Here is a 24,381-nt window from a genome sequence, read left to right on the forward strand (position 1 = left end):
CTTGTGGTGGAGCGCGGGCTCTAGAGCGCAGGCTCAGTAATTGTGGCGCACGGGCCGGCCCAGGGCTGGAACCCGCGTCGGCAGGCGGATGCTTGACCGCTGCGCCACCTGGGCAGTCCCAGTGTTATTCCCTTTTAAAGCCGCAAGTAAGCAGACTCTTCATGTTGTGTCCGCTTAATTAGAAGGTAGATGAGATTTTCTTCCTAAGAAAGTCATTGTTGAATAAGGTAGAGAAATACAGTAAGCAAAGTCTTGAAGAAGATGCTGTGCAGTACCTATATGTTGTCAGGGGTGTATTAATGGGGAAATTAATGACCAAACACCAGCATCATTGTGTAAATGCTTTCTAGTCTGAGTTCTAGGAGTTCAATTTTGTTCCTTTAGTAACGTTTCGTAAAGCAGTTCCAGGTCCACTCTGCATATCCAGGGTGTGTCCTTTCACTTGAGATTATAGGGGAGTGTACTAGTTTTCTGTTGGTGCTAAAACGTGCCACTGGCTTGGTGTTTACAACAGTGCAGGTTTGTCAGTCTTATAGTTGTGTGGTTGGAAGCCCAGCACGGGTCTCATCAAGCTGAAACCAAGGCAGCAGGTAGGGCCACTTTCCTTTTCTGAAGGCTCTGAGGGAGAATTCTTTTCCTTTTTCATTCAGGTTGTTAGCAGACTTCAGTTCCTTGCAGTTGCATCACTGAGGTCCCTTTTTCCCTGCTGGCGTTCCTTGCTTCTAGAAGACCCCTGCATTTCTTGGATTATGCTGCCCCCCCTCCCCCTTCCTCCATCTTCAAAGCCAGCAGCAGAGGGTCAAGTGACATGCTTGGAATCTGTCCTGCTTTCCTGTACTCCCTCTCCTTACTCCCTCTTCCACTTGTGAGGGCCCTTGTGATTGCATTGGGCCCACCTGATGGCCCAGGATGCTCACCAGTTTAAGGTCAGCTGATTAGCAACCTGATTTTCATTCGCCATGTAAAGGTAGCATATTCACAGGTGTGACACTAGGAATTAGGGTTCTGGCATCTTTGGGGCCATTATTCTGCCTACCTCATTGCTGTGGAACATCTAGAATTTCCCATTTTCCTTGTCAAAATATGGCAGCCTTAGGCTAGTGTTTTATCACTTAAGAGGCTGAATTGAGAAACAAGCAACACCTTTAGGGTGGGTTTATGGAGTACCTTGGCAGCTCTCTTATTTGTTTTGTTTGTTTGTTTTTTCCAGCATTACACACGTCCTTAGTTTTTTCCAAAGATTTTGGTTTGCTTGTATTTGTTCGGAAATCACTTAGCGTTGATGAAGTAAGTTGAAGATTTTCACTTTGCTCTTCTAGTATATTCCTTCACGTTGAGGTGACTTTTTTTCTTAGCCGTGTTTCTGTAATGTTTATTTTTTTATTATAGTTTCGTGATTGTAGAGAAGAAGCCCTAAAGTTTTTATGTGTTTTCTTAGAGAAAATTGGCCAGAAGGTCACACATTATTCTCTCGATATTAAGGTAAGGGGGAAAAAACATACCTCGTTATGTACCAATGTCCCTTTTAACTTATGATGTTAAGTTAAACTTAATTTTATTGCTGTCTTTCTTGTTGGGGAGTTTATTTTTGCTTGATTGTGTTAGAAATTAAGTGGCTATTTTTTAAAAAATTTAATGAGCTAAGGCCCTGGTGGAAAGTATTAAATTGTAATATATACTGGTATCGCTCCTCCCAGGTGTAGTTTTAGCTGTTAAGTCTTAGTTATAAGAACTAAGGCCTTGTTGATTATTTTGATATGTCTCCTTTTAAAACCTAGAATACTTGTACCAGTGTTTATACAAAAGATAAAGCTGCTAAGTGTAAAATTCCAGCCCTAGAACTTCTTATTAAGGTAATTAAAACATATTTCTAAGCGCATGTGTTTTCTATTAAATATATATCTTGAGCTGAAAATTGGAGTTTTGGGTTATGTTTTGGGTGAGAGATGTTGTAGAATCACATTGATGTGTGGAGACGATGCATGTTTCCCAGCCATCACCCAATAACAACCTTGGTATTTTGCCCTCACACCCTTCTGGGTAGCAAAGGGAGAAGTTCGGTTGTGAGGGGTATGAAGGGAAGGTAGCGCGGAGTGTAAGGAATTGACTGCCCCTCCATTACTCTTACCCTTACTGTGAAAACCTAACTGCTGCTAAGAATTGCCAGAGTTCATCTCATCGTGTCTTTGAATGTTTTCCTAAAACCTTACACTGGGATGGGTCTGTGTGTTCTGTGTAAGTGGTCATTGGGCTCACGCTCATCTAGGTGTCTGTTTGGATGTGTCTCTCTTTTAGAATTTCTTTGGGTCTTGTTGGTCCTTGTCTTAATATGTCTCTGAGAACATGTGTCTAGTCATAGTATACCTTTCTTGGGAAGGTGAAATTAAGTCTACCTCCCCTTCCCCTTTGTAGCCCCTGTGTTTCCACCACCCACCTCAACCCGTCCTCCCGAATAACGTGGCTGGATTAGAGCCCTGAGAGGTGGAGAGTGAGTGCCCTAGAGACACGTGGGTGTGGAGGTCCGCTGTGTGTGAGCAGGTGCGGTAGATGGAAGCCTTTTTGTTGCTGTCTCTGTACACTCGGCTACCTTGTGTTCTTTCAGTTACTTCAGACTTTGAGAAGTTCGAGCCTCATGGATGAATTTAGAGTTGGAGAGTTATTTAGCAAGTTCTATGGAGAACTTGCATTGAAAACAAAAATACCAGATACAGGTGAGCTGTATTTAAATGTTATTTAAAAAATATTTTAACAAATTAAACAATTATTAGCATAAAACGTAGGTTTTCTCTGCCATGGTATTTATGTGCTTTACAGATGAATTCTTTTTACTGAAAACAAACCAAAATGGAGACAAGAAACAATGTGTGAAGTCTTATAAAAATTGTAATCTTTACAAAAGATTTCTTTTAATGGAAAACTCACAACGCGTGTCAAATGTAATTTAGTTTATAATAATAAATTTGCATAAAACGTATCACGGACGATTCAGTACATAAAACTAGATATCTTGTGTGGCTTATCGTGAAATTATTTTGAACTGAACATCCTTTCATTTTCTTATTTGTGCATTTTTGTTTAATTTATTTAAGTGATTTTAGGTCTAAATTTGTCTAAAATTTATTTTTCAGTTTTAGAAAAGATATATGAGCTCCTAGGAGTATTAGGCGAAGTTCATCCTAGTGAGATGGTAAATAATTCAGATAAACTCTTCCGGGCTTTTCTGGGTGAACTTAAGACCCAGGTATGATAAACTTTATGATCTTCTTTTCTGCTTACATATATCTGGTGAATTTTTCTCTTTTAATGATATCTTGTCAAAACTCTCCTTTCAGATGACATCAACAGTGAGAGAGCCCAAACTTCCGGTTCTGGCAGGGTGTCTGAAGGGACTGGCTTCACTTCTGTGTAACTTCACTAAATCCATGGAAGAAGGTATCGCTTGATGGCACTTGAGTTTCTTTATTCAGAAACTACTGGTCTAAAATGAATTACTGTGTATTTTTTTGAACGTTTATACCAGGTGTGGATTCGCATGCAGCTGGGAGAGACAGTAGAGAGATTCCATGTGTCCTTCACCTGGTGTCTCCTGATGACGTCTGTCATAGCTGTAGCACGATAGCACAGCCTGATAAAATTTGTGGGCCTTGCTCAGATTCCACATGCTTTGTGTGCACACATTTGTGTGTTTTTAGTTTTGTGCAGTTATAGCAGTTGTGGACTCGTGTATGCACCATGGCAGCCAGGATACTGAGCAGCCCGTCACCAGGAGGATCTTTCATGCTCCCCTTTTATGGCCACAGCCACCTCCCCCTGCTCCCCCCTCCCCTCCCCCTGCTCCCTCCTCCCCTCCCCTCCCCCTCCTTCCTCCCCTCTCAGTGAACACTTGGGGTGCTTCTACTTTTTGACTTGTGAATAATGCTGCTGGAAAATGGGTGTGCAAATACCTAGAGTCCCTGCTTTCATTTTGGGGGTGTATCCCCAGAAGTGGGCTTGCTGGACCATGTGGTAGTTCTATATTTAATTTTTTGAGTAATCGCCTTAGTGTTTTCCACAGGGGCTGCACTAATTTACGTTCCCACCAGCAATGCACAGTTTCTCTGCATCCTCACCAGTACTTGTTGTTTTCTGTTGTTTGATCATAGCCATTGTAGTGGGTGTGCGGTGGTATCTCACTGCATCTCCCTGATGGCTGATGGTGTTGAGTTTTTTCACAAGTGCCTGTTGCACTCCCTCTCTCTTCTTGGGAGAGATGTCTGTTCAAGTTCTTTGCCCATTTAAAAAGTCAGATCATTTGACTTTTTTGTTACTGAGTTGTAGGGGTTATTTGTATATTCTGCATATCAGTTCCTTGTCAGATACATGATTTGCAGATACTTTCTCCTGTTCCATGGACTGCCTTTTCACTCTGTTGATTGTGCCATTTGAAGTGCAAAAGTTGTTTATTTTGATGAAGTCCAGTTTATCTGTTTTTTCTTTGGTTGCCTGTGATTTTGGTGCCATCTCCAGGAGATCATTGCCAGGTCACTGAATCGTTGTGTGCTTGTGTAGAAAATAGTTTGTGTGGGTCAATCCTTGGTTCTCTTTTCTGTTGGTCTGTGTGTCTGTTCTCCTGCCAACAGCACACTGTCTTTTTCATATAACTATATAGTGAGCCTTAAATGTCGGGTGCCGTTAAGTCCTCGCATTTTATTCTTCCTTTTAAAAATCACTTTGGTGTTATAAAGTCTGTGCTTTTCCACGTCAGTCTTAAAATGAGTTGGTCTGTGTCTGAAAAGCCTTGCTTGGATTTTGATGGTCGTTGTGCTAAACCGGTAGATCACTTAGGGGAGAGTTGATATCTTTACCACGTTGAATCTTCCAGTCCAAGAGCACAGTGCACCTCTTCGCTTGTTTAGGTCCTCTTTGATTTCCTTCATTAGTGTTTTGTAATTCTTATGCTGGACATCCTTACCTATTGATTTTAAACTCTGTTTAATACAGTTTTCCACGTAGCCGTCAGTAGTGTTCTATAGTATCTCAAAATTAAAAGTTTAGAGGATAATCTAGCTATGACAGCATTGTAAGCATTAGGAAATTCATTTCTTTTTAAAAGACAAATAAAACCCCATAAATTCTTCACAAGAAAAAAATCTGTTTGCCCTTCCTTACCGTGTTTTGTTCAGATAATTGCCAAATTTTTCTACCTCCAGCATGTGTTTGCTTTTATTAAATCGAAACTTAAGAAATTGCCAGTATCCAGTGATTTTGGCCTGTGAAAACAGCAGTTCCAGATGTTTCCACCTAGTGTTCCTGTTCACCCCGTCTCTGTTGCCTCTGACCAGGTACACTGGCGCAACTCCACCTGCTTTCCCTTCCTCGGTCTCCTCTCTCTTTGATCCATGACTGTGGCCAGCTTCCCACCCTGTCAGGTTCCTGCTCAAAGATCTGTTTTCTGAAGGCTTTATGCTCCCCCTGTGTGGGTCACTTCCTTGGGCTTCTGTAGTCCTCTCTGTGACAGCACTTTCTGTGACGTATTTTTATTTATTTATTTATTTTATTTTATTTTATTTTATTTATTTATTTTTCTCGGTACGCGGGCCTCTCACCGTTGTGGCCTCTCCTGCTGTGGAGCACAGGCTCCGGACGTGCAGGTCCAGCGGCCATGGCTCACGGGCCCAGCCGCTCCATGGCACATGGGATCCTCCCGGACCAGGGCACAAACCCGTGTTCCCTGCATCGGCAGGCAGACTCTCAACCACTGCGCCACCAGGGAAGCCCCTGTCACATATTTTTAATCTACCAGGTTGTATGTTTATTTTGTCACTTGACCGTGGTGGCAGGTAATGTTGCTTATTTCTTTTTGTCCTTGCTTCCTATATTAATTGACGTTTGGCGAACAAGAAAAATAATAGCACTTACTGCTTATTTACTGTGTGCTAAAGATTATTCTATTCATACTGCAAGGAAAATTCCTGAAATAACTCACTAAGGTAGGTGATAATATCTTTCTTTCATAGATTAGAAAACTAGAACTAAGAAACTTCTCCAAAGTCACTCAGGTAGCAAGGTGGGCAGAATAATGGCTTCCAAAGACGTCCTCATTCTAATCGCAGCACCTGTGACTTAGGTTATATCACAAAGGGGAGTCAGGTGGCACACGGGATTAAGGTTGGTCATCACCTGACTGTGACATGAGGTTATCCAGGTGGGCCCAGTATGATCACAAAGGTACTTAAACAGGGGTGAGGGAGGCTGCATGGTCCCTGTGACAGGAGAAGCTGGCTTTGAGGATGGAGAAGGGGCTTGGAGCCAAGGAGAGCGAGCAGCCTCTAGAGTCAGGTGAAGGTAGCCCTGAAAGCCTCTAGGAAAGAACACATCCTGATGACACCTTGACTTTATGTTATATTTTATTTTTTCCTTTTTTTTTTTTTTTTCCGGCCGTGCCTCATGGCTTGCAGCATCTAAGTTCCCTGACCAGGGATTGAACTCGGGCCCTGGCAGTGAAAGTGCTGAGTCCTAACCGCTGAACCGTCAGGGAATTCCCTATTTTATTTTTTTAAATGAAGTATAGTTGCAATACAATATTATGTTGGTTTCAGGCATACAGCATAGTGATCTGACGATGAAGTACCTTTGGAAATGATCACCTCGACGAGTCTGGTAACCATATGTCACCAAACGAAGTTATTATGATATTATTGACTGTATTCCCCATGTTGTGTGTCACATCCTCAAGACTGACTTACTTCACAATGGGAAGTTTGTGGCTCTTAATCTCCTTCACCTGTTTCACTCATCCTCCCACCTCTGTTCCCTCTGGCAACATGCAGTTTGCTCTCTGTATCTGTCTGTTTCTGTTTTGTTTGTTCATTTGTTTTTTAGATTCCACATATAAGTGAGACAAATACGTGGTGTTTATCTTTCTGTGTGACTTACTTCACTTAGCATAATACTCTCTAGGCCCATCCATGTAGTTGCAGATGGCAAGACTTCTTTGTTTCTTATGGCTGAATAGTATTCCTACAAATATGTATATATACATAAATATTCACATTTTTTTATCCATTCATTTATCCATGGGCACTTAGATTGCTTCCATATTTTGCTGTTGTAAATAATGCTGTTTTGAACACTGGAGTGCATATATTTTTTCTAATTAGTATTTTTGTTTTCTTTGGGTAAATACACAAGTGAAATTGCTGGATCCTGTGGTGGTTATTTATTTTTTGAATTTTTGCATTTTATTTTTTATACAGCAGGTTCTTATTAGTTATCTATTTAATACATATTGGTGTACATACGTCATTCCCAATCTCCCAATTCATCCCACCACCACCCCGCTGCCACTTTACCCCCTTGGTGTCCGTACGTTTGTTCTCTGTCTTTATCTCTTTCTGCCCTGCAAACCAGTTCATCTGTACCATTTTTCTAGGTTCACATATATGCATTAATATACTATATTTGTTTTTCTCTTTCTGACTTACTTCACTCTGTATGACAGTCTCTAGATCCATCCACACCTCTACAAATGACCCAAGTTTGTTCCGTTTTATGGCTGAGTAATATTTCATGTATATGTACCACATCTTTTTTCTTTCTTCTTTTTTTTTTTTTTGCGGTACGCGGGCCTCACACTGCTGTGGCCTCTCCTGTTGCGGAGCACAGGCTCCGGACGCACAGGCTCAGCGTCCATGGCTCACAGGCTCAGCCACTCCACGGCATGTGAGATCTTCCTGGACTGGGGCACAAACCCGTGTCCCCTGCATCGGCAGGCGGGCTCTTGACCACTGTGCCACCAGGGAAGCCCCCACATCTTCTTTATCCATTTGTCTGTCGATGAGCATTTAGGTTGCTTCCATGACCTGGCTATTGTAAGTAGTGCTGCAGTGAACATTGGGGTGCATGTGTCTTTTTGAATTATGGCTTTCTCTGGGTATATGCCCAGTAGTGGGATTGCTGGTTCATATGGTAATTCTGTTTTCAGTTTTTAAGACACCTCCATACTGTTCTCCATAGTGGCTGTATCAATTTACATTCCCACCAACAGTGCAAGAGGGTTCCCTTTTCTCCACACCCTCATCAGCATTTGTTGTTTGTAGATTTTTTGATGGTGCCCATTCTAACTGTTGTGAGGTGATACCTCATTGTAGTTTTGATTTACATTTCTCTAATAATTAGTGATATTGAGCAGCTTTTCATGTGCCTCTTGGCCATCTGTGTGTCTTCTTTGGAGAAATGTTTATTTAGGTCTTCTGCCCATTTTTGGATTGGGTTGTTCGTTTTTTTTAAGTATTGAGCTGCATGAGCTGTTTATATATTTTGGAGATTAATGCTCTTCGTCTGTTGATTCGTTTGCAAATATTTTCTCCTATTCTGAGGGTTGTCTTTTCATCTTGTTTATAGTTTCCTTTGTTTTGCAAAAGTTTTTAAGTTTCATTATGCCCCATTTGTTTATTTTTGTTTTTATTTCCATTACTCTAGGAGGTGGATCAAAAAAGATCTTGCTGTGATTTATGTCAGAGTGTTCTTCCTATGTTTTTCTCTAAGAGTTTTCTAGTGTCTGGTTTTACATTTAGGTCTCTAATCCATTTTGAGTTTGTGTATATGGTGTTAGGGAGTGTTCTAATTTCATTCTTTTACATGTAGCTGTCCAGTTTTCCCAGCACCACTTATTGAAGAGGTTGTCTTTTCTCCATTGTATATCCTTGCCTCCTTTGTTATATATTAGTTGACCATAGGTGTGTGTGTTTATCTCTGGACTTTCTATCCTGTTGCATTGACCTATATTTCTGTTTTTGTGCCAGTACCATATTATCTTGATTACTGTAGCTTTGTAATATAGTCTGAAGTCCAGGAGCCTGATTCCTCCAGCTCAGTTTTTTTCCCTCAAGACTGCTTTGGCTATTCGGGGTCTTTTATGTCTCCATACAAATTTTAAGATTTTTTGTTCTAGTTTTGTACAAAATGCCACTGGTAATTTGATAGGGGTTGCATTGAATCTGTAGATTGCTTTGGGTAGTAGTCATTTTCACAATATTGATTATTCTAATCCAAGAATGTGATATATGTCTCCATCTGTTTGTGTCATCTTTGTTCTTTCATCAGTGTCTTATAGTTTTCCGACTCCAGGTCTTTTACCTCCTTAGGCAGGTTCATTCCTAGGTATTTTATTCTTTTTGTTGCAGTGGTGAATGGTGTTGTTTCCTTGATTTCTCTATCTGATCTTTTGTTGTTAGTGTATAGGAATGCAAGAGATTTCTGTGTATTAATTTTATATCCTGCAACTTAGCCAGATTCATTGATTAGCTCTAGTAGTTTTCTGGTGGCATCTTTAGGATTCTCTATGTATAGTATGATGTCATTTGCAAACAGTGACAGTTTTACTTCTTTTCCAATTTGTATTCCTTGTATTAATTTTTTCTTCTCTGATTACTGTGGCTAGGACTTCCAAACTATATTGAATAATAGTGGTGAGAGTGGACATCCTTGTCTTGTTCCTGATCTTAGAGGAAGAGCTTTCAGTTTTTCACCATTGAGAAAGCTGTTTGCTGTGGGTTTGTCATATATGGCCTTTATTATGTTGAGGTAGGTTCCCTCTGTGCCCACTCTCTGGAGAGTTTTTATCATAAATGAGTGTTGAATTTTGTTACAAGCTTTGTCTGCATCTATTGAGATGATCATTTGGTTTTTATTCTTCAGTTTGTTCATATGGTGTATCACATTGATTTGCGTATATTGAAGAATCCTTGCATCCCTGGGATAAATCCCAGTTGATTATGGTGTATGATCCTTTCAATATGTTGTTGGATTCTGTTTGCTAGTATTTTGTTGAGGACTTTTGCATTTATATTCATCGGTGATATTGGCCTGTAGTTTTCTTTTTTTGTAGTGTCTTTGTCTGGTTTTGGTATCAGCATGATGGTGGCCTCATAGAATGAGTTTGGGAGTCTTCCTTCCTCTGCAGTTTTTTGGAAGAGTTTGAGAAGGATGGGTGTTAGCGCTTCTCTAAATGTTTGATAGAATTCACCTGTGATGGTCCTGGACTTTTGTTTGTTGGAAGATTTTTAATCACAGTTTCAGTTTCATTACTTGTGATTGGTCTGTTCGTATTTTCTGTTGCTTCTTGGTTCAGTCTTGGAAGTTTATACCTTTCTGAGAATTTGTCCATTTCTTCCAGGTTGTCCATTTTATTGGCATAGAGTTGCTTGTAGTAGTCTCTTATGATGCTGTGTATTTCTGCCGTTTCTGTTGTTACTTCTGCTTTTTCATTTCTAATTTTATTGATTTGAGTCTTCTCCCTCTTTTTTTTGATGAGTCTGGCTAAAGGTTTATCAATTTTGTTTATCTTCTCAAAGAACCAGCTTTTAGTTTTCTTGGTCTTTGTTATTGTTTTCTTTGTTCCTGTTTCATTTATTTCTGCTCTGATCTTTATGATTTCTTTCCTTCTACTAACTTTGGGTTCTGTTTGTTCTTCCTCTAGTTCCTTTAGGTGTAAGGTTAGATTGTTTATTTGAAAATTTTCTTGTTTCCTGGGTAGGCCTGTATTGCTATAAACTTCCCTCTTAGAACTGCTTTAGCTGCATCCCATAGGTTTTGGATTGTCATGTTTTCATTGTCATTTGTCTCTAGGTATTTTTTGATTTCCTCTTTGATTTCTTCAGTGATCTCTTGGTTATTTAGTAATGTATTGTTCAGCCTCCATGTGTTTGTGTTTTTTATGTTTTTTTTCCCTGTAATTGATTTCTAATCTCATAACGTTGTGGTCAGAAAAGATGCTTGATATTATTTCAGTTTTCTTAAATTTACTGAGGCTTGATTTGTGACCCAAGATGTGATCTATCCTGGAGAATGTTACGTGTGCACTTGAGAAGAAAGTGTAATCTGCTGTTTTTGGATGGAATGTCCTGTAAATATCAGTTAGGTCCCTCTTGTTTAATGTATCATTTAAAGCTTGTGTTTCCTTATTTATTTTCTGTTTGATCTGCCCATTGGTGTAAGTGGGGTGTTAAAGTCCCCTGCTATTACTGTGATATTGTTGATTTCTCTTTTCATGGTGGTTGTTTAGCATTTGCCATATGTATTGAGGTGCTCCTATGTTGGGTGCATACATATTTATAATTGTTATATCTTTTTCTTGGTTTGATTCCTTGATCATTATGTAGTGTCCTTCCTTCTCCTTTGTAACATTCTTTATTTTAAAGTCTATTTTATCTGATATGAGTATTACTACCCCAGTTTTCTTTCGATTTCCATTTGCATGGAATATCTTTTTCCATCCCCTCACTTTCAGTCTGTATGTATCCCTAGGTCTGAAGTGGGTCTCTTGTAGACAGCTTATATATGGGTCTTGTTTTCGTATCTATTTAGCGAGCCTGTGTCTTTTGGTTGGAGCATTTAATCCATTCACATTTAAGGTAATTATTGATGTGCATGTTCTTATAACCATTTTCTTAATTGTTATGGGTTTGTTTTTGTAGGTCCTTTTCTTCTCTTGTGTTTCCCACTTAGAGAAATTCCTCTAGCCTTTGTTGTACAGCTGGTTTGGTGGTGCCAAATTCTCTTAGCTTTTGCTTGTCTGTAAAGCTTTTGATTTCTCCGTCGAATCTGAATGAGATCCTTGTTGGGTAGAGTAATCTTGGTTGTAGGTTCTTCCTTTTCCTCACTGTAAATATATCATGCCACTCCCTTCTGGCTTGTAGAGTTTCTACTGAGAAATCAGCTGTTAACCTTATGGGAGTTCCCTTGTATGTTATTTGTTGGTTTCCCTTGTTGCTTTCAGTAATTTTTCTTTGTCTTTAATTTTTGTCCATTTGATTACTATGAGTCTCGGCATGTTTCTCCTTGGGTTTATCCTGCCTGGGACACTGTGCGTTTCCTGGACTTGGGTGGCTGTTTCCTTTTCGATGTTAGGGATGTTTTCGACTACAATCTCTTCAGATATTTTCTCGGGTCCTTTCTCTCTCTCTTCTCCTTCTGGGACCCCTATTATGTGAATGTTGGTGCATTTAATGTTGTCCCAGAGGTCTCTTAGGCTGTCTTCATTTCTTTTCATTCTTTTGTCTTTATTCTGTTCTGTGGCAGTGAATTCCACCATTCTGTCTTCCAGGTCACTTACCATTCTTCTGTCTCAGTTATTCTGCTATTCATTCCTTCTAGTGTATTTTTCATTTCACTTACTGTATTGTTCATCCCTGTTTGTTTGTTCTTTAATTCTTTTAGGTTCTTTAATTGCTCTACGTCTTTGTTAAACATTTCTTGCATCTTCTCCATCTTTGCCTCCATTCTTTTTCTGAGCTTCTGGATCATCTTCACTGTCGTTATTTTGAATTTTTATTCTGGAAGGTTGCCTATCTCCACTTCACTTAGTGGTTTTCCTGGGGTCTTGTCTTGTTTCTTCATCTGGTACAAAGTTCTCTGCCTTTTCATTTTGTCTGTCTTTCTGGCAATGTGGTTTTCCTTCCACAGGCTGCAGGATTGTAGTTCGATCATGTGGTAGTTTTATTTTTGAGTTTTGAGGAGCCGCCGCACAGTTTTCCTCAGTGGCTGCAGCAGTTTACTTTCCCGTCAGCAGGGCAGGAGGGGACACGTTCCTTCGGCTCCTCATCTTGCCTGATTCTGTGTGTTTGTTTCTGTGTATTTGGTAGGTCAGCTGCATTTCCTGATCTTGATATAGAAGGTGCCCTGTGGGGCCCGGTAGTGCAGTGCCCCAGACTGCATTGGAGCCGGGTGCCCCAGGAGCGTCCCCTGTGTGGCTGGGCCAGGCTGGCCTCCCGTGCACTACCATGTGCGCTGGGCTGTGAGGCCCGGATACAGCTGTTGCTGGTGTTCTGGTGTGTGCGGCCAGCCCTTGGGGCAGGAGCCACGTTGGGGGATGCTGGTGCTGGCCAGAGGTGTCTGGCCAGGCAGGGGTGGATTTGGAGGGGCTCTGGTGCCGGCCGAGGGCACGCACCAGGACTGGTGGGGCGGGGGCTGCTTGGGAGGAGTGCAGGCCATGGTGGGTCTGCAGCTGAAACTGGGTGGGGTGAGCGGGGCTGACGGGTAAGATGGGGAGTCAGAAAGGGGCTGGTGGTACCCAGCCAGCTCGGTGGAGGGCAGGGCTCCCACAGCCAGCATCTGGTGCCCGCCAGCCCCTGGGGACCCTGAGAACGAGGCAGCAGAGTCCTGCCCCTCTGGCACACGATTTGGAGTGAGTCCATGCCACTCCTTCGTGGGAGAGGAGACCCAGGCGCTTTTCGAGCTGCAGCCCCTGTGCTGGGCCTCGGGGGGAGCGGCTCTCGTTCCCTGCAGTCCCCTGGCTCTCCCGGATGTTCTGGGGGCTCGTCTTGCGGGTGCAGGGTCTCCAGCTGGGGAGCCCGATGTGGGTCCGGACCCTGCGGTCGCAGTGCTGGGGGAGCAGAGGCCACGCTGCGCCGGCTCCTCTGCGTGGATGCTCCTTTCTGCCTTCAGCTGTGCATGGTCTGTCCTGCTGGTCCCAGGGCGTTTTCAGAGAGTTTTCTACTTGTAGCTGTGATCTTGGTTTCAGATTTCTCACCTCCAGAACGGTGTGGTAATAAGTTTGTGTAGTTTTAAGCCTCTGAGTTTGTGATAATTGGTTACAGCAGCGACAGGAAACTAATGTAACCAGCACGTGGCAGGACTGGGATTTAAGCCTTGGTATGAGGCTAAAATTTGCAGTTTATCGTCACGCTGTGATTATGTGACTTCAGGCGGTAATACTCAGCACTAATACGTTTGTTCATAGAGCACGTCTTTCCTGGGTGTCTTCTGTCTGAAGAGTGATGGATTGGGTGCTGGGCTCAGAGATGGGAATCCCCGGGTTCCTGCCATCGCGAGCTCAGCGTGGTGAGAAGACAGACGAGGAGCACAAGCTCCGCAGATTTCAGGGTTCATTTGTGCATGCACGCCGGGTGCTGTGGGTGGGAATCTGGAGCATGGAGAGATGGAGGAGGTGCACAGCCCACGGTTCTTTCTGGCGAGGTGACGAGAGGCAAAGGCCTGCAGGGTTGGCGAGGGGCCAGCTGGGGAGGGGCTGGGGAGGACGTTCCGGGCAGCGGGAGCAGTGGGTTCCCGGGCGTCCAGGCTGCCGGCTATGGTCGGGGTCACGAGAGCTGGGCTGCCTGCTGCAGAGTGCTGGGGAGGGGTGAGGTCGCACAGAATGCGGGGTCAGTGTGAGAGGGGCTTCCGCGCGGTGATTTTTCTGTGAGGAACATGTCTGGGCCTTGATGTTCATGAGGGCTGCCTGCCTGCTTCGGCTGAGGTGTGCTTTAGTGCAGCGCCGAGAGCCATGATTCTTGGTGGCAGTGAGCAGCTGAAGTCCGTCCACCGTTCATTGAGCTGCAGGCCAGAACCTGGCTTTTCGTCCTGGACGTGTGTAGCTGTGGCCGCTGTGCAGCATCCACACAGCGTGCGTGCACCACAGAGGACTGGGTCCTGTGGGAGAAAGGAGATCTCAGGACACGGCCTTGGCAGTCTCCCGAGACACGATGTGTACAGCTGTGTGTGTGGGCAGGGTCAGCTCGGGAGCCTGGGCAGAGAGGCCCGCAGGATGCCTGAGGGAGGCTCCTCTGGAGGAGGCTGATGCCAAGAGGCCAGAGCAGAGTCCAGCTCAGCACAGGCAGCGCCGGTCGCTGTCAGAGCACAAGCTGGACAGAGTGTTTAAGAGTCTGCCGGATGAAGCCAGGTGAGGGAGGAGGAGGCCGTGCTGTCTGAAACAGAGCTGTTAGTCTTAATACCTTGTGAGCTTGGTCAGATGATACCGTTATGCTGTGTGACAGCGGCTGCTTTCTGTTTTTCCCCAGATCCCCAGACTTCAAGGGAGATTTTTGATTTTGCACTAAAGGCAATCTGTCCTCAGGTAAGATTTAATATTCCTCTAATTCTTTTTCAGCTGAGCCTTGTGATTGTCAAACATTGATGGTAAATTTTTTTTTTTTAATAGATTGATCTGAAGAGATACGCGGTGCCTTTGGGTAAGATCCTATATTTAATGAGGTGGAATGTTTCAGATTATTATGTTAGTGCATTGAGTGAACGTTTGCTTAAACTGAGTGAAAGTCAGTGCAATGACACCTGTGAGGCTCCCACGTGGTTATGACGGGGCCTCTTGGGCGCTGGTTGAGGTGGTCACACTTAGATCACATGATTGCAGAAAAAAATCTCTTCAGAGCAACTCTCAGGGGATCCAGATTGTTTGATTCTGACTTTATCTGAATAAACCCTGATCCTACTTCTGACCTTTGTTTTGGGAGTCACGGGCCTGTCGATTCAGATGGAGGATGGAGGCATCAGAGGTCTCGGGGACCACTGGAGCCTCCTTTGTGAGCACAGTTTTAATTTGACATGTGCCTGAAGCTTTTTCTTAGCTCTTTGTTCCGCCCTTTGTTGTCTTATTTTAAACGTGATGTATTTTGCATTTGCAGCTGGCCTGTCCATATTTACCCTGCATGCATCTCAGTTTAGCACCTGCCTCCTGGACAACTACGTTTCCTTATTTGAAATACTGTCGAAATGGTGTAGCCACACAAATACAGAATTGAAAAAAGCTGCATATTCAGCTCTGGAATCTTTCCTGAAACAGGTACTGTTTAAAATTCTTTCTATGCAAAAAATTAAATTCCAATCTTGTGCATGAACGTTTGAAAAGTAAATACAAGTTGATCCATTAGCTTCCGTGGTACTTAAAGAAAAAGCATGCTTATCCATCAGCCGCATGGGTGGCAGCAGGTCTGGAAAAAAGCTCAGAAGATGCCAGATCGGATCAGGGCCTCAGAGCCAAGGTTGGATAGAAGAAGTGGCGGCAGGGAGAGACGGTTGGGAGGCCAGGGCTCCCTGGAGCCGGTGGCCCAGTGAAGGTGGGGGTCGGCGTCAGCTGCCATGTTAAGACAAGATGCTTGTGTCTCTGTGGCTTCGTGACGGAGATGAGCCCACCTGCCCTGGGGTCTTTCAAGGTCCAGCCGGGGTGTGGGTGCAGGGGGAGCCTGCAGGTGGCTGGGTGTCTCCATTGGCCAAGGAGCAGGTGCTGTGGTTCTGAGTGCCCAGTGGCAGCTGGAAACACCCAAGGGGTGGGCTGGTGGTGGGAATGAGACTGGCTGGGGCGGCGCTGATGGAAATTCTGAAGAGCGGCATTGGGAGCCCTCACGCACCTGGGGCACAACTGCTGTCCTGCTGCAGGCATATCCCACAGCTCCTGTAGGGACTCCTGGGGCGTTTTACTGCTTTATTTTATTTTATTTTATTTTTTCATAAAATAGCACTTACATGTGGAATCTAAAAAAAGGGTACAAATGAACCCATCCACAAAACAGAAATAGAGTCCCAGATGCAGCAGCAGACGCATGGCTACCAGGGGTTGGGCTGCGGGGGCTCTTGTAGCGGGAGCAGCTGAGGGCATTGATGAGCAGCACCCTTGCCGACTGTTCTCATGGCTCTGAAGCAGACACCTAGAAGGGGCTTTGCTGGGATGCATGGTAGGGATAGGTTGCAGTTTATGAGCAACTGCTAAACTCCTTTTCAAACTTTGCACCGTTTTCCATCCCCACCGGTAAGTTCCAGCCACCCCACGTTCTTGCCAGCACCTAGTATTGCCAGTCTTTAATTTCAGCCCCTCTGATGGGTGTACAGTGTTACCCTACTGTGATTTTAATTTGAATTTCCGTGGTGACTGTTGATGATCTTTTCTTCCTGTAGTGGTTTGCCATTCTTTTTTTTTTTTTTTTTTTTTTTTTTTTGCGGTACGCGGGCCTCTCACTGTTGTGGCCTCTCCCGCTGCGGAGCACAGGCTCCAGACCACGGGCTCAGTGGCCATGGCTCACAGGCCCAGCTGCTCCAGGGCATGTGGGATCTTCCCAGACCGGGGCACGAACCCGTGTCTCCTGCATCGGCAGGCGGACTTTCAACCACTGCGCCACCAGGGAAGCCCTTTGCAAAAGCTTTGAAGTTTCATTAGGTCCCATTTGTTTATTTTTGTTTTTATTTCCATTACTCTAGGAGGTGGGTCAAAAAAGATCTTGCTGTGGTTTATGTCAAAGAGTGTTCTTCCTATGTTTTCCTCCAAGAGTTTTATAGTGTCTGGTCTTATATTTAGGTCTTTAATCCATTTCCAGTTTATTTTTGTGTATGGTGTTAGGGAGTGTTCTAATTTCATTCTTATACATGTAGCTGTCCAGTTTTCCCAGCACCACTTATTGAAGAGACTGTCTTTTTTCCATTGTATATTCTTGCCTCTTTTGTCATAGATTAGTTGACCATAGGTGTGTGCGTTTATCTCTGGGCTTTCTATCCTGTTCCATTGATCTATATTTCTGTTTCTGTGCCAGTACCATATTATCTTGATTACTGTAGCTTTGTAGTATAGTCTGAAGTCCGGGAGTCTGATTCCTCCAGCTCCTTTTTTTTTTTTTTCTCTCAAGACTGCTTTGGCTCTTCGGGATCTTTTGTGTCTCCATACAAATTTTAAGATTTTTTTGTTCTAATTTTGTAAAAAATGCCACTGGTAATTTGATAGGGATTGCACTGAATCTGTAGAATGCTTTGGGTAGTATAGTCATTTTCACAATATTGATTTTTTCCAATCCCAGAACATGGTATATCTCTCCATCTGTTTGTGTCATACACCATGATGAAGTGGGATTTATCCCAGGCATGCAAGGATTTTTCAGTATACGCAAATCAATCAATGTGATAAACCACATTAACAAATTGAAGAATAAAAAGCATATGATCATCTCAATAGATGCAGAAAAAGCTTTTGATAGAATTCAACACCTATTTATGATCAAAACTCTCCAGAAAGTGGGTATAGAGGGAACATACCTCAACATAATAAAGGCCAATATACGACAAACCCACAGGAAACGTCATTCTCAGTGGTGAAAAACTGAAAGCATTTCCTCTAAGATCAGGAACAAGACAAGGATGTCCACTCTCGCCACTATTATTCAACATAGTTTTGGAAGTTCTAGCCACGGCAGTCAGAGAAGAAAAGGAAATAAAAGGTATACAAATTGGAAAAGAAGAAGTAAAACTGTCACTGTTTGCAGATGACATGATACTATAGAGAATCCTAAAGATGCCACCAGAAAACTACTAGAGCTAATCAATGAATTTGGTGAAGTTGCAGGATACAAAATTAATGCACAGAAATCTCTTGCATTCCTATACACTAACAACAAAAGATCAGAAAGAGAAATTAAGGAAACAATACCATTCAGCATTGCAACAAAAAGAATAAAATACCTACCTAAGGAAGAATAAACCTACCTAAGGAGGTAAAAAACCTGTACTCAGAAAGGCACATAAGACACTTGTCTTTCTGATTTTTAGTTTTGAGCCGTCCCCATGTTCTCTCCTGTGGGTCCCAGTCTGTTGGTGACTGAACTCACCGGCCGCTGGGCTGCCCAGCTCTGTGTCATCATGAGTCACAGATGAGTCTAAAGATGCCTTCTGCTTCATCAGGGAGCTTTCGTCCGGAGGCTGTGTTTTGTGCAGATGTCTTCCTGCATCTACCTGGTCTCTTTCAGTCCCTTTCTCTAGTAAAAGCATCGCGTATAATAAAGGCTTACTTGAGAAAGTGCCTTTTCTGAACCTGTTGGAGACTAAGCAAGCAGATGGAAGAAATGGTTCTTTATGAGTAAAAACAACTGTGGAACTGTGACAACACATTGATAATGTCTTACTCAGCAGTTCTAGCCTTTTCACATTTGGATAGATTCCTTTGTTTTCCTAGAAGTGTCTCTAAAGTAAACATTATGCCATTGCAGCTTTCTTTTATGGTAGCGAACAACGCAGAGACGCACAGAAGTAAGCTGCGGTACTTCATGGAGCAGTTCTATGGCATCATCAGAAACGTGGACGCAAACAGCAAGGACTTGTCCATCGCCGTTCGAGGATATGGACTCTTTGCAGGGGTATGCCCATTAATTTACTCTTGTCTCTTTAGTTTCACTTGAGTGTTTAAAGTAATGTACTTTATTGTATTTTGAATAGCATCTCACACTTGTGAAAATATTGTTCTTACTTGCTTTGTTATTAACTTGTTTTTTTCAGTGCCTGCTGTGTACTAGGATTCTGTATGTGTATTATCTCAAATACTCATAACTCTCCCACAAGCTTTTAGGAATATGATTCCACTTTACTGGTGAGGAAACTGAGGCCCAGAGAAATTAGGTAACTCGTGAAAGGGCACACAGCGAACAGTTGACAGAACCAAGACATAACTCCGACCTGAAGATGAGAAACAGCACGTTTTTCCCACTGCCACGCTGCCTGTTGTTGATGAGGTGCAGTTTGGTGGTGACGCTTGGCGCGCTAGCGAGAGCCCCTCCCTGTGCCTGCGTGAGGTCTGTTTAGGGACATTGACCGTCGCCGTGGGTGCTTCCACTCGACAGAGGGCGTCACTCCCTGCCTCTGCAGATCTGCCTCCCAGGGCTGCTTCCCTGCTGTAGGGTCTGTGCGTCTGTTTCCAGCCCTCCACACCACTCCTCACTCCTTCCCTCGTGCTTCCTCATTTGTTTCCAGATGATCCTTTCCCCTTAAAAATAAACCTTTATCTCCACTTGTCTCTGCGGCTCCTTTCAGTGTACTTAGGGCAGAAGAAACTGTGTGAGAAGGCTCAGAGGTGACCAAGAGCCTGGGCTTCACAGCTTCAGACTCTGAGGTCTGGCCAGCTGGGACTCGTTCGTTGTGGTGACGTAGTGTAGCCAGGGCGTGGCCAACAGGGAGGAAGGGAGAGGATGCGGCAAAGATACAGGGGCCAGAGTCTCCTGGAGGAGGGACTTGAGCCGAAGTCTAAGGGGCCTCGGGAGCACGCGGCCGGGCGGAGGACGGCACAGCCGGGTGCGTGAGTGAGGAAGGTGCCTCTGGGTGCTGTGTGCTGTGCCTCCGGGGTTTGGGTCTGTCCCTTCCTCTGGGCGACTGGCCTCTGGGGAGGGCCTGCACCCAGTTGTCTTTGATAACTACTGTCTTCCCAGTGCCTAGAACACAGGGTTCAGTAGGTGTGTTGTGTATTAATAGCTGTTCAGAATGTACTTACAGATTTTTCAGAAAGCATCTTTAGAACATACGCTGAATTTTATATCTGTATTTCTTCTCCATTAAAAAGCTTGTTAACATTCAGTTTATAACAACATGGCTTAACACGACACCTCAAACACCATTATTTTGAGGTTGGTAAGGTTGACAGAGGCTTGTTTTCCTTCCCTAAAGCCTTGCAAGGTTATAAACGCAGAAGACGTTGGCTTCATGTTTGTGGAGCTTGTTCAGCGCTGCCGGCAGCTGTTCCTCACCGAGACAGACACGGCTGAGGACCACGTCTACCAGATGCCCAGTTTCCTCCAGTCTGTTGCCAGTGTCTTGCTTCACCTTGATACGGTGAGTGAGATATTTGGTTAAACGGAGCACAGTTGTGACTGTTTAACCTCCGTTCTTCAGGTAATTTGATGGCGTAGCAGGAGTTAATATGCGTTCAGTACGTGCACATTGTGGGCAAGGTGACCTTTTTTTTCTAATATTTTTATTTATTTATATTTATTTATTGGGTTGTACCGGCTCTTAGTTGTGGCACGTGGGCTCCTTAGTTGTAGCAGGCGGGCTCCCTAGTTGTGGCATGCCTGTAGGGTCTAGTTCCCCAAATAGGGATTGAACCTGGGCCCCTTGCATTGGGAGCACGGAGTCTTATCCACTGGAGCACCAGGGAAGTCCCCAAGGTGACATTTTTAGCTAGTATTTTGTATCGGTACGGTTTTTGTCATGAAACTTGACTTTTTGTTCCCAAAGCAGGAAAAATTATTTGTTACTTTTTATCTTTCTAAAAGATTAAGATTGCTGCTCGGGGTAGAATTGCACCTTAAGTATCATTTAGACAGTTACTCTGATTTTTTTTTAGATAATCACAGCAACAAATTAGCAGATTAGGTAATAATCCTGGTTTTTCATTCATCTGATACGTGTCTAATGGCGTTGTGTTTACTGTGACTGTCTGTATGGTCCCTGTAGTTATTCATTGCCTGCCCTAGCTCTTCGTGTGCTCTCCTTTCTGGCAGGTTCCTGAGGTGCACATGCCAGTTCTGGAGCACCTCGTGGTCGTGCAGATAGACAGTTTCCCCCAGTACGGTCCAAAAATGCAGTTGGTGTGTTGCAAAGCCATAGTGAAAGTTTTCCTGGCCTTGGCAGAAAAAGGACCAGTTCTCTGGAATTGCATTAGTACTGTGGGTGAGTTTGGAATTTACTTGTTTTGAGGATGATGAATGGTTAATACTTAACTTGTTGTTTGATATAAAGAACATCTGGTTGCCAAATTCTTTTGTATCTTTTGATGCCTCTTGGAGAACTCCTAAGATATTGGTGGACCAAAATATCCTTTTTCTATCCATTTTTTGAATTTTTTTCCTTTCTTTTGCTTTTGAATCTTAATAGTCTAAAATTTAAAAAAAAAGAAAAAAAAGAAAAAAAATTAAAACTAAAGATATTACCAAACTTAGAGAAAAATTTGAGAGGTAAGTTATGTTCAAAAAGATAAAGGCTGTCATTTTTATTGAGTGGTTATATTTTTCAGTGTATTTTTCTTTTTTGTTTTCATTTTCTTTTTATAGTGCATCAAGGTTTAATCAGAATATGTTCTAAACCAGTGATCCTTCAAAAGGTAAGTTCTGAATGTATGATTTGAAAGTTAGTCTTTTGTCATCTTGAAAGCTAAAGATGTTGCTGGAGTTTTTAGTCTGTAAATATACAAAAGTGGTTTTTTTGTTATTAGCCATTAGCTACATTTTGAAAAGTATAGGCTGTAATACCTAAGTACTTTTTCCGGTGATGGTTATGAGACATCCTTAAACATAACCTTACTACTATAAATACATTTTTACAAAAAGGGATCTTTTTCTCTTGAAGCTGTAGGACAAAATACTTAGGTATATTATGGGAGGCATGTCTTAGTTACTTTAAGTTAACAGGAAATAGGATGAGATGAGAGCTCTGTATAAGAAGTTGAGGTAAATTATTCATGACACATACCTTGGATATTGTTTTGAAACACTTGTTAGTGCATCACTGTTTTAGTCCTAGTTAGAAAATTGTGACTTTTTTCCAGCCTTTTTATTATGCTTTCATAATATACTATCTTCCTCAAGCAAATTAGGGTCTGCAGCTTGGGGGCTCTTTTAGCTTAGAGAACTCTGACAGCAGAAAGCAGAAGTGCAGCAGTGCTGCTGTTCTCCGATCCGCCCTCAGTATTGGATGTTTGTCTTCCCACCAGGGTGCTGAGCCCGAGTCTGAGGACTGTTGTGTGTCAGGGGAAGCTAGAACCGGCAAATGGCGAGTGCCCACCTACAAAGACTATTTGGATCTTTTTAGAAATCTCCTGAGCTGTGACCAGATGACGGTAAAAACGACCATTTTAAAGCCACAGAAGTACCTTAGTTCCTCTTTATTAGTTTCCATAGTTTTACACCTAAGAATTACTTCAGAAGTTTATTTTACTAACTTTCAATAGGGCTTTTTCTTTTTTTAAGTACTTCAGGTAATGAAAAATTAAAACAGTGTAAGTTAGGATAGTTAAAGTGAGACTTGAAAAAAATCAAATAAAAAGAACAAAATCATAGAACTCATTTAAAATTAATGAATTACCATAGCTGAGTCCTCGTTTTAGCAAAGAAGCAGCATACATAGTGTAATTGGTGCAGAGTTGTTCTTTCAAACAGACCCAGGCTGGTGGATAAAAAGAACATGGCAGGCAGTGTTATCACCGCGGGAGAGCTGTGCTCTTTTTATTTGCTAAAGCTGAAGGTAAATCCGGTTGATGTAGTAGGTACAAAGGAGATGGGTGCACGGCTGTTTGTCACGGTCAGAATCATGCCTCCTACGTTTCTGGCAGGTGTTTCAGCGGTGTCTGCTCTAAGCCAGGTTCTGGCCACCGTTTAACATAGTCTTTGACAAAGCATTCATAGCCTAGGAAAAGCAGTGTTTGTCAATAGATGGTTCCTATCCTGTGAAAAATCTTAGGAGTTTTTCTTATTGAGGTAAAATAGTATAACAATGTTAATAATTTTACCTAAAATATGCCTTCTTATATGTGACGTTAGATACATTTTGAGGTTAAGTTTCATAGACTATTTGAGTAAAGGCAGAGTAATTGGTCCATATTTTTGGAAAGGTAGAATATTTCAGTTTTAAAGAAATAATAGATGATAATACTTTAAATCCATTCTGAGAATAGATATATACTTATACATATGTATGCACGCATGCATGTGTGAGTACATGCGTATTTATATGTGCACACGTGTATATGTGTGTATGTACATGCATGTGCATTTGCACGTAGACACACCATGTATAGTATACAGATGTGTGTACACACACACACACACACACATTAATGTGGTAAATACTTTGACAAGGATTGGCCTAAATCTTCTCATTTACTACTGTTTGTGTTTGTTACATGACTGCGTAAGTCGTATCTGACTGAAATGGTAATGTCCTAATAATTTAGGAAGGAACCTACATTTTCCAGCTTGACAGCTTTGAGGTAGATCTGCTGTAGTTTACACAGGGGTTTCCATAATGCCTAAGTATGCGCACATCTTTATGTGGCATAGCGCTTATTTAATACTGGTACTCATACTTTTTGGCACAGCATGTTGAAATTTATTATTTTCTTTATTTTAAGGATTCTCTTTTAGCAGATGAAGCATTTCTCTTTGTGAATTCCTCCCTTCCAAGTCTGAATCGTTTGCTGTATGATGAATTTGTAAAATCAGTTTTGAAGATTATCGAGAAATTGGATCTTACACTGGAAAAGCAGAGTGTTGGGGAACAAGAGGTTAGAAGGGCTTGTCAGTAATAATTTTGCATCCTTTTTGTACTAACTCCCTCTGCCGCTGCAGTATGAGCAAATCTCACACCTGTAGACATCGCAGGACATTGGTTTATTAGCGTTAATACGTGGCCTTGATGCTTTTTTATTTGCATTGCCTAATGCGTAGAAAATATTCTGTACTAGATTTTTCAGAACTACTAGATAGTAGTTTATATGTTTAATAAGTTAAAGCGACTCTTTGGAAAAAGTTGTTAGGAGGATTGTTACTCATTCCTCAGCAATAGCAGAGTCAAGTCTCACTTAGTGTAGAGGTGGCCTTTTGCAGTAGGATCGGGAAACCTGGCGTTCCTCTGGTTGATACCCGAGGAGACTCCAAGCTCTGTGCTCTGGAGTCAGTAGAAGGTAGGCCAGCGCGGACAGGGAAGACCCCCTGCTCCTGTGTTCTTAAGGCACTGTTTTCCTGGCCGGCTCAAAGATGGGACCTAGCGTGAAGCTGCCGGCTCAGAGCTGCTGTCCGCTCTGAGGAGTCCTCATCACAAGACACTCAGGTGATGAAGCTAGAGTCAGTGGGCGTGGACTCTGTGGAACAC

The 24,381-nt window shown here is 42.8% G+C and overlaps 1 protein-coding gene across 9 annotated transcripts in view; it reads left to right on the plus strand.

Moving 5' to 3' along the window:
- The window catches only part of PRKDC (protein kinase, DNA-activated, catalytic subunit), a 150,002-nt gene that overhangs the window by 752 nt on the left and 124,869 nt on the right, over positions 1 to 24,381 (plus strand). For 7 of the 9 annotated variants that reach the window (XR_003793604.1, XM_029223258.1, XM_029223263.1 and 4 more), the window contains exons 2-16: positions 1,211 to 1,287; positions 1,390 to 1,482; positions 1,779 to 1,853; positions 2,603 to 2,711; positions 3,129 to 3,241; positions 3,333 to 3,432; positions 14,778 to 14,833; positions 14,918 to 14,948; positions 15,399 to 15,556; positions 18,738 to 18,884; positions 20,182 to 20,346; positions 21,018 to 21,186; positions 21,567 to 21,616; positions 22,226 to 22,351; positions 23,642 to 23,794. Coding sequence is in view for 8 of the 9 variants with exons in the window: in XM_029223258.1 (XP_029079091.1) it covers positions 1,211 to 1,287; positions 1,390 to 1,482; positions 1,779 to 1,853; positions 2,603 to 2,711; positions 3,129 to 3,241; positions 3,333 to 3,432; positions 14,778 to 14,833; positions 14,918 to 14,948; positions 15,399 to 15,556; positions 18,738 to 18,884; positions 20,182 to 20,346; positions 21,018 to 21,186; positions 21,567 to 21,616; positions 22,226 to 22,351; positions 23,642 to 23,794 (1,622 nt within the window). In the remaining variant the exon portion in view is untranslated. Of the gene's footprint in view, positions 1 to 1,210; positions 1,288 to 1,389; positions 1,483 to 1,778; positions 1,854 to 2,412; positions 2,712 to 3,128; positions 3,242 to 3,332; positions 3,433 to 14,777; positions 14,834 to 14,917; positions 14,949 to 15,398; positions 15,557 to 18,737; positions 18,885 to 20,181; positions 20,347 to 21,017; positions 21,187 to 21,566; positions 21,617 to 22,225; positions 22,352 to 23,641; positions 23,795 to 24,381 lie in introns of those variants that run through there. The other 2 variants (XM_029223265.1, XM_029223266.1) reach the window with 2 other exon arrangements.

Source organism: Monodon monoceros, unplaced genomic scaffold (genome assembly GCF_005190385.1).
Source record: "Monodon monoceros isolate NGI ecotype Baffin Bay Population unplaced genomic scaffold, NGI_Narwhal_1 Super_Scaffold_14, whole genome shotgun sequence".
Classification (NCBI taxonomy): Eukaryota; Metazoa; Chordata; class Mammalia; order Artiodactyla; family Monodontidae; genus Monodon; species Monodon monoceros.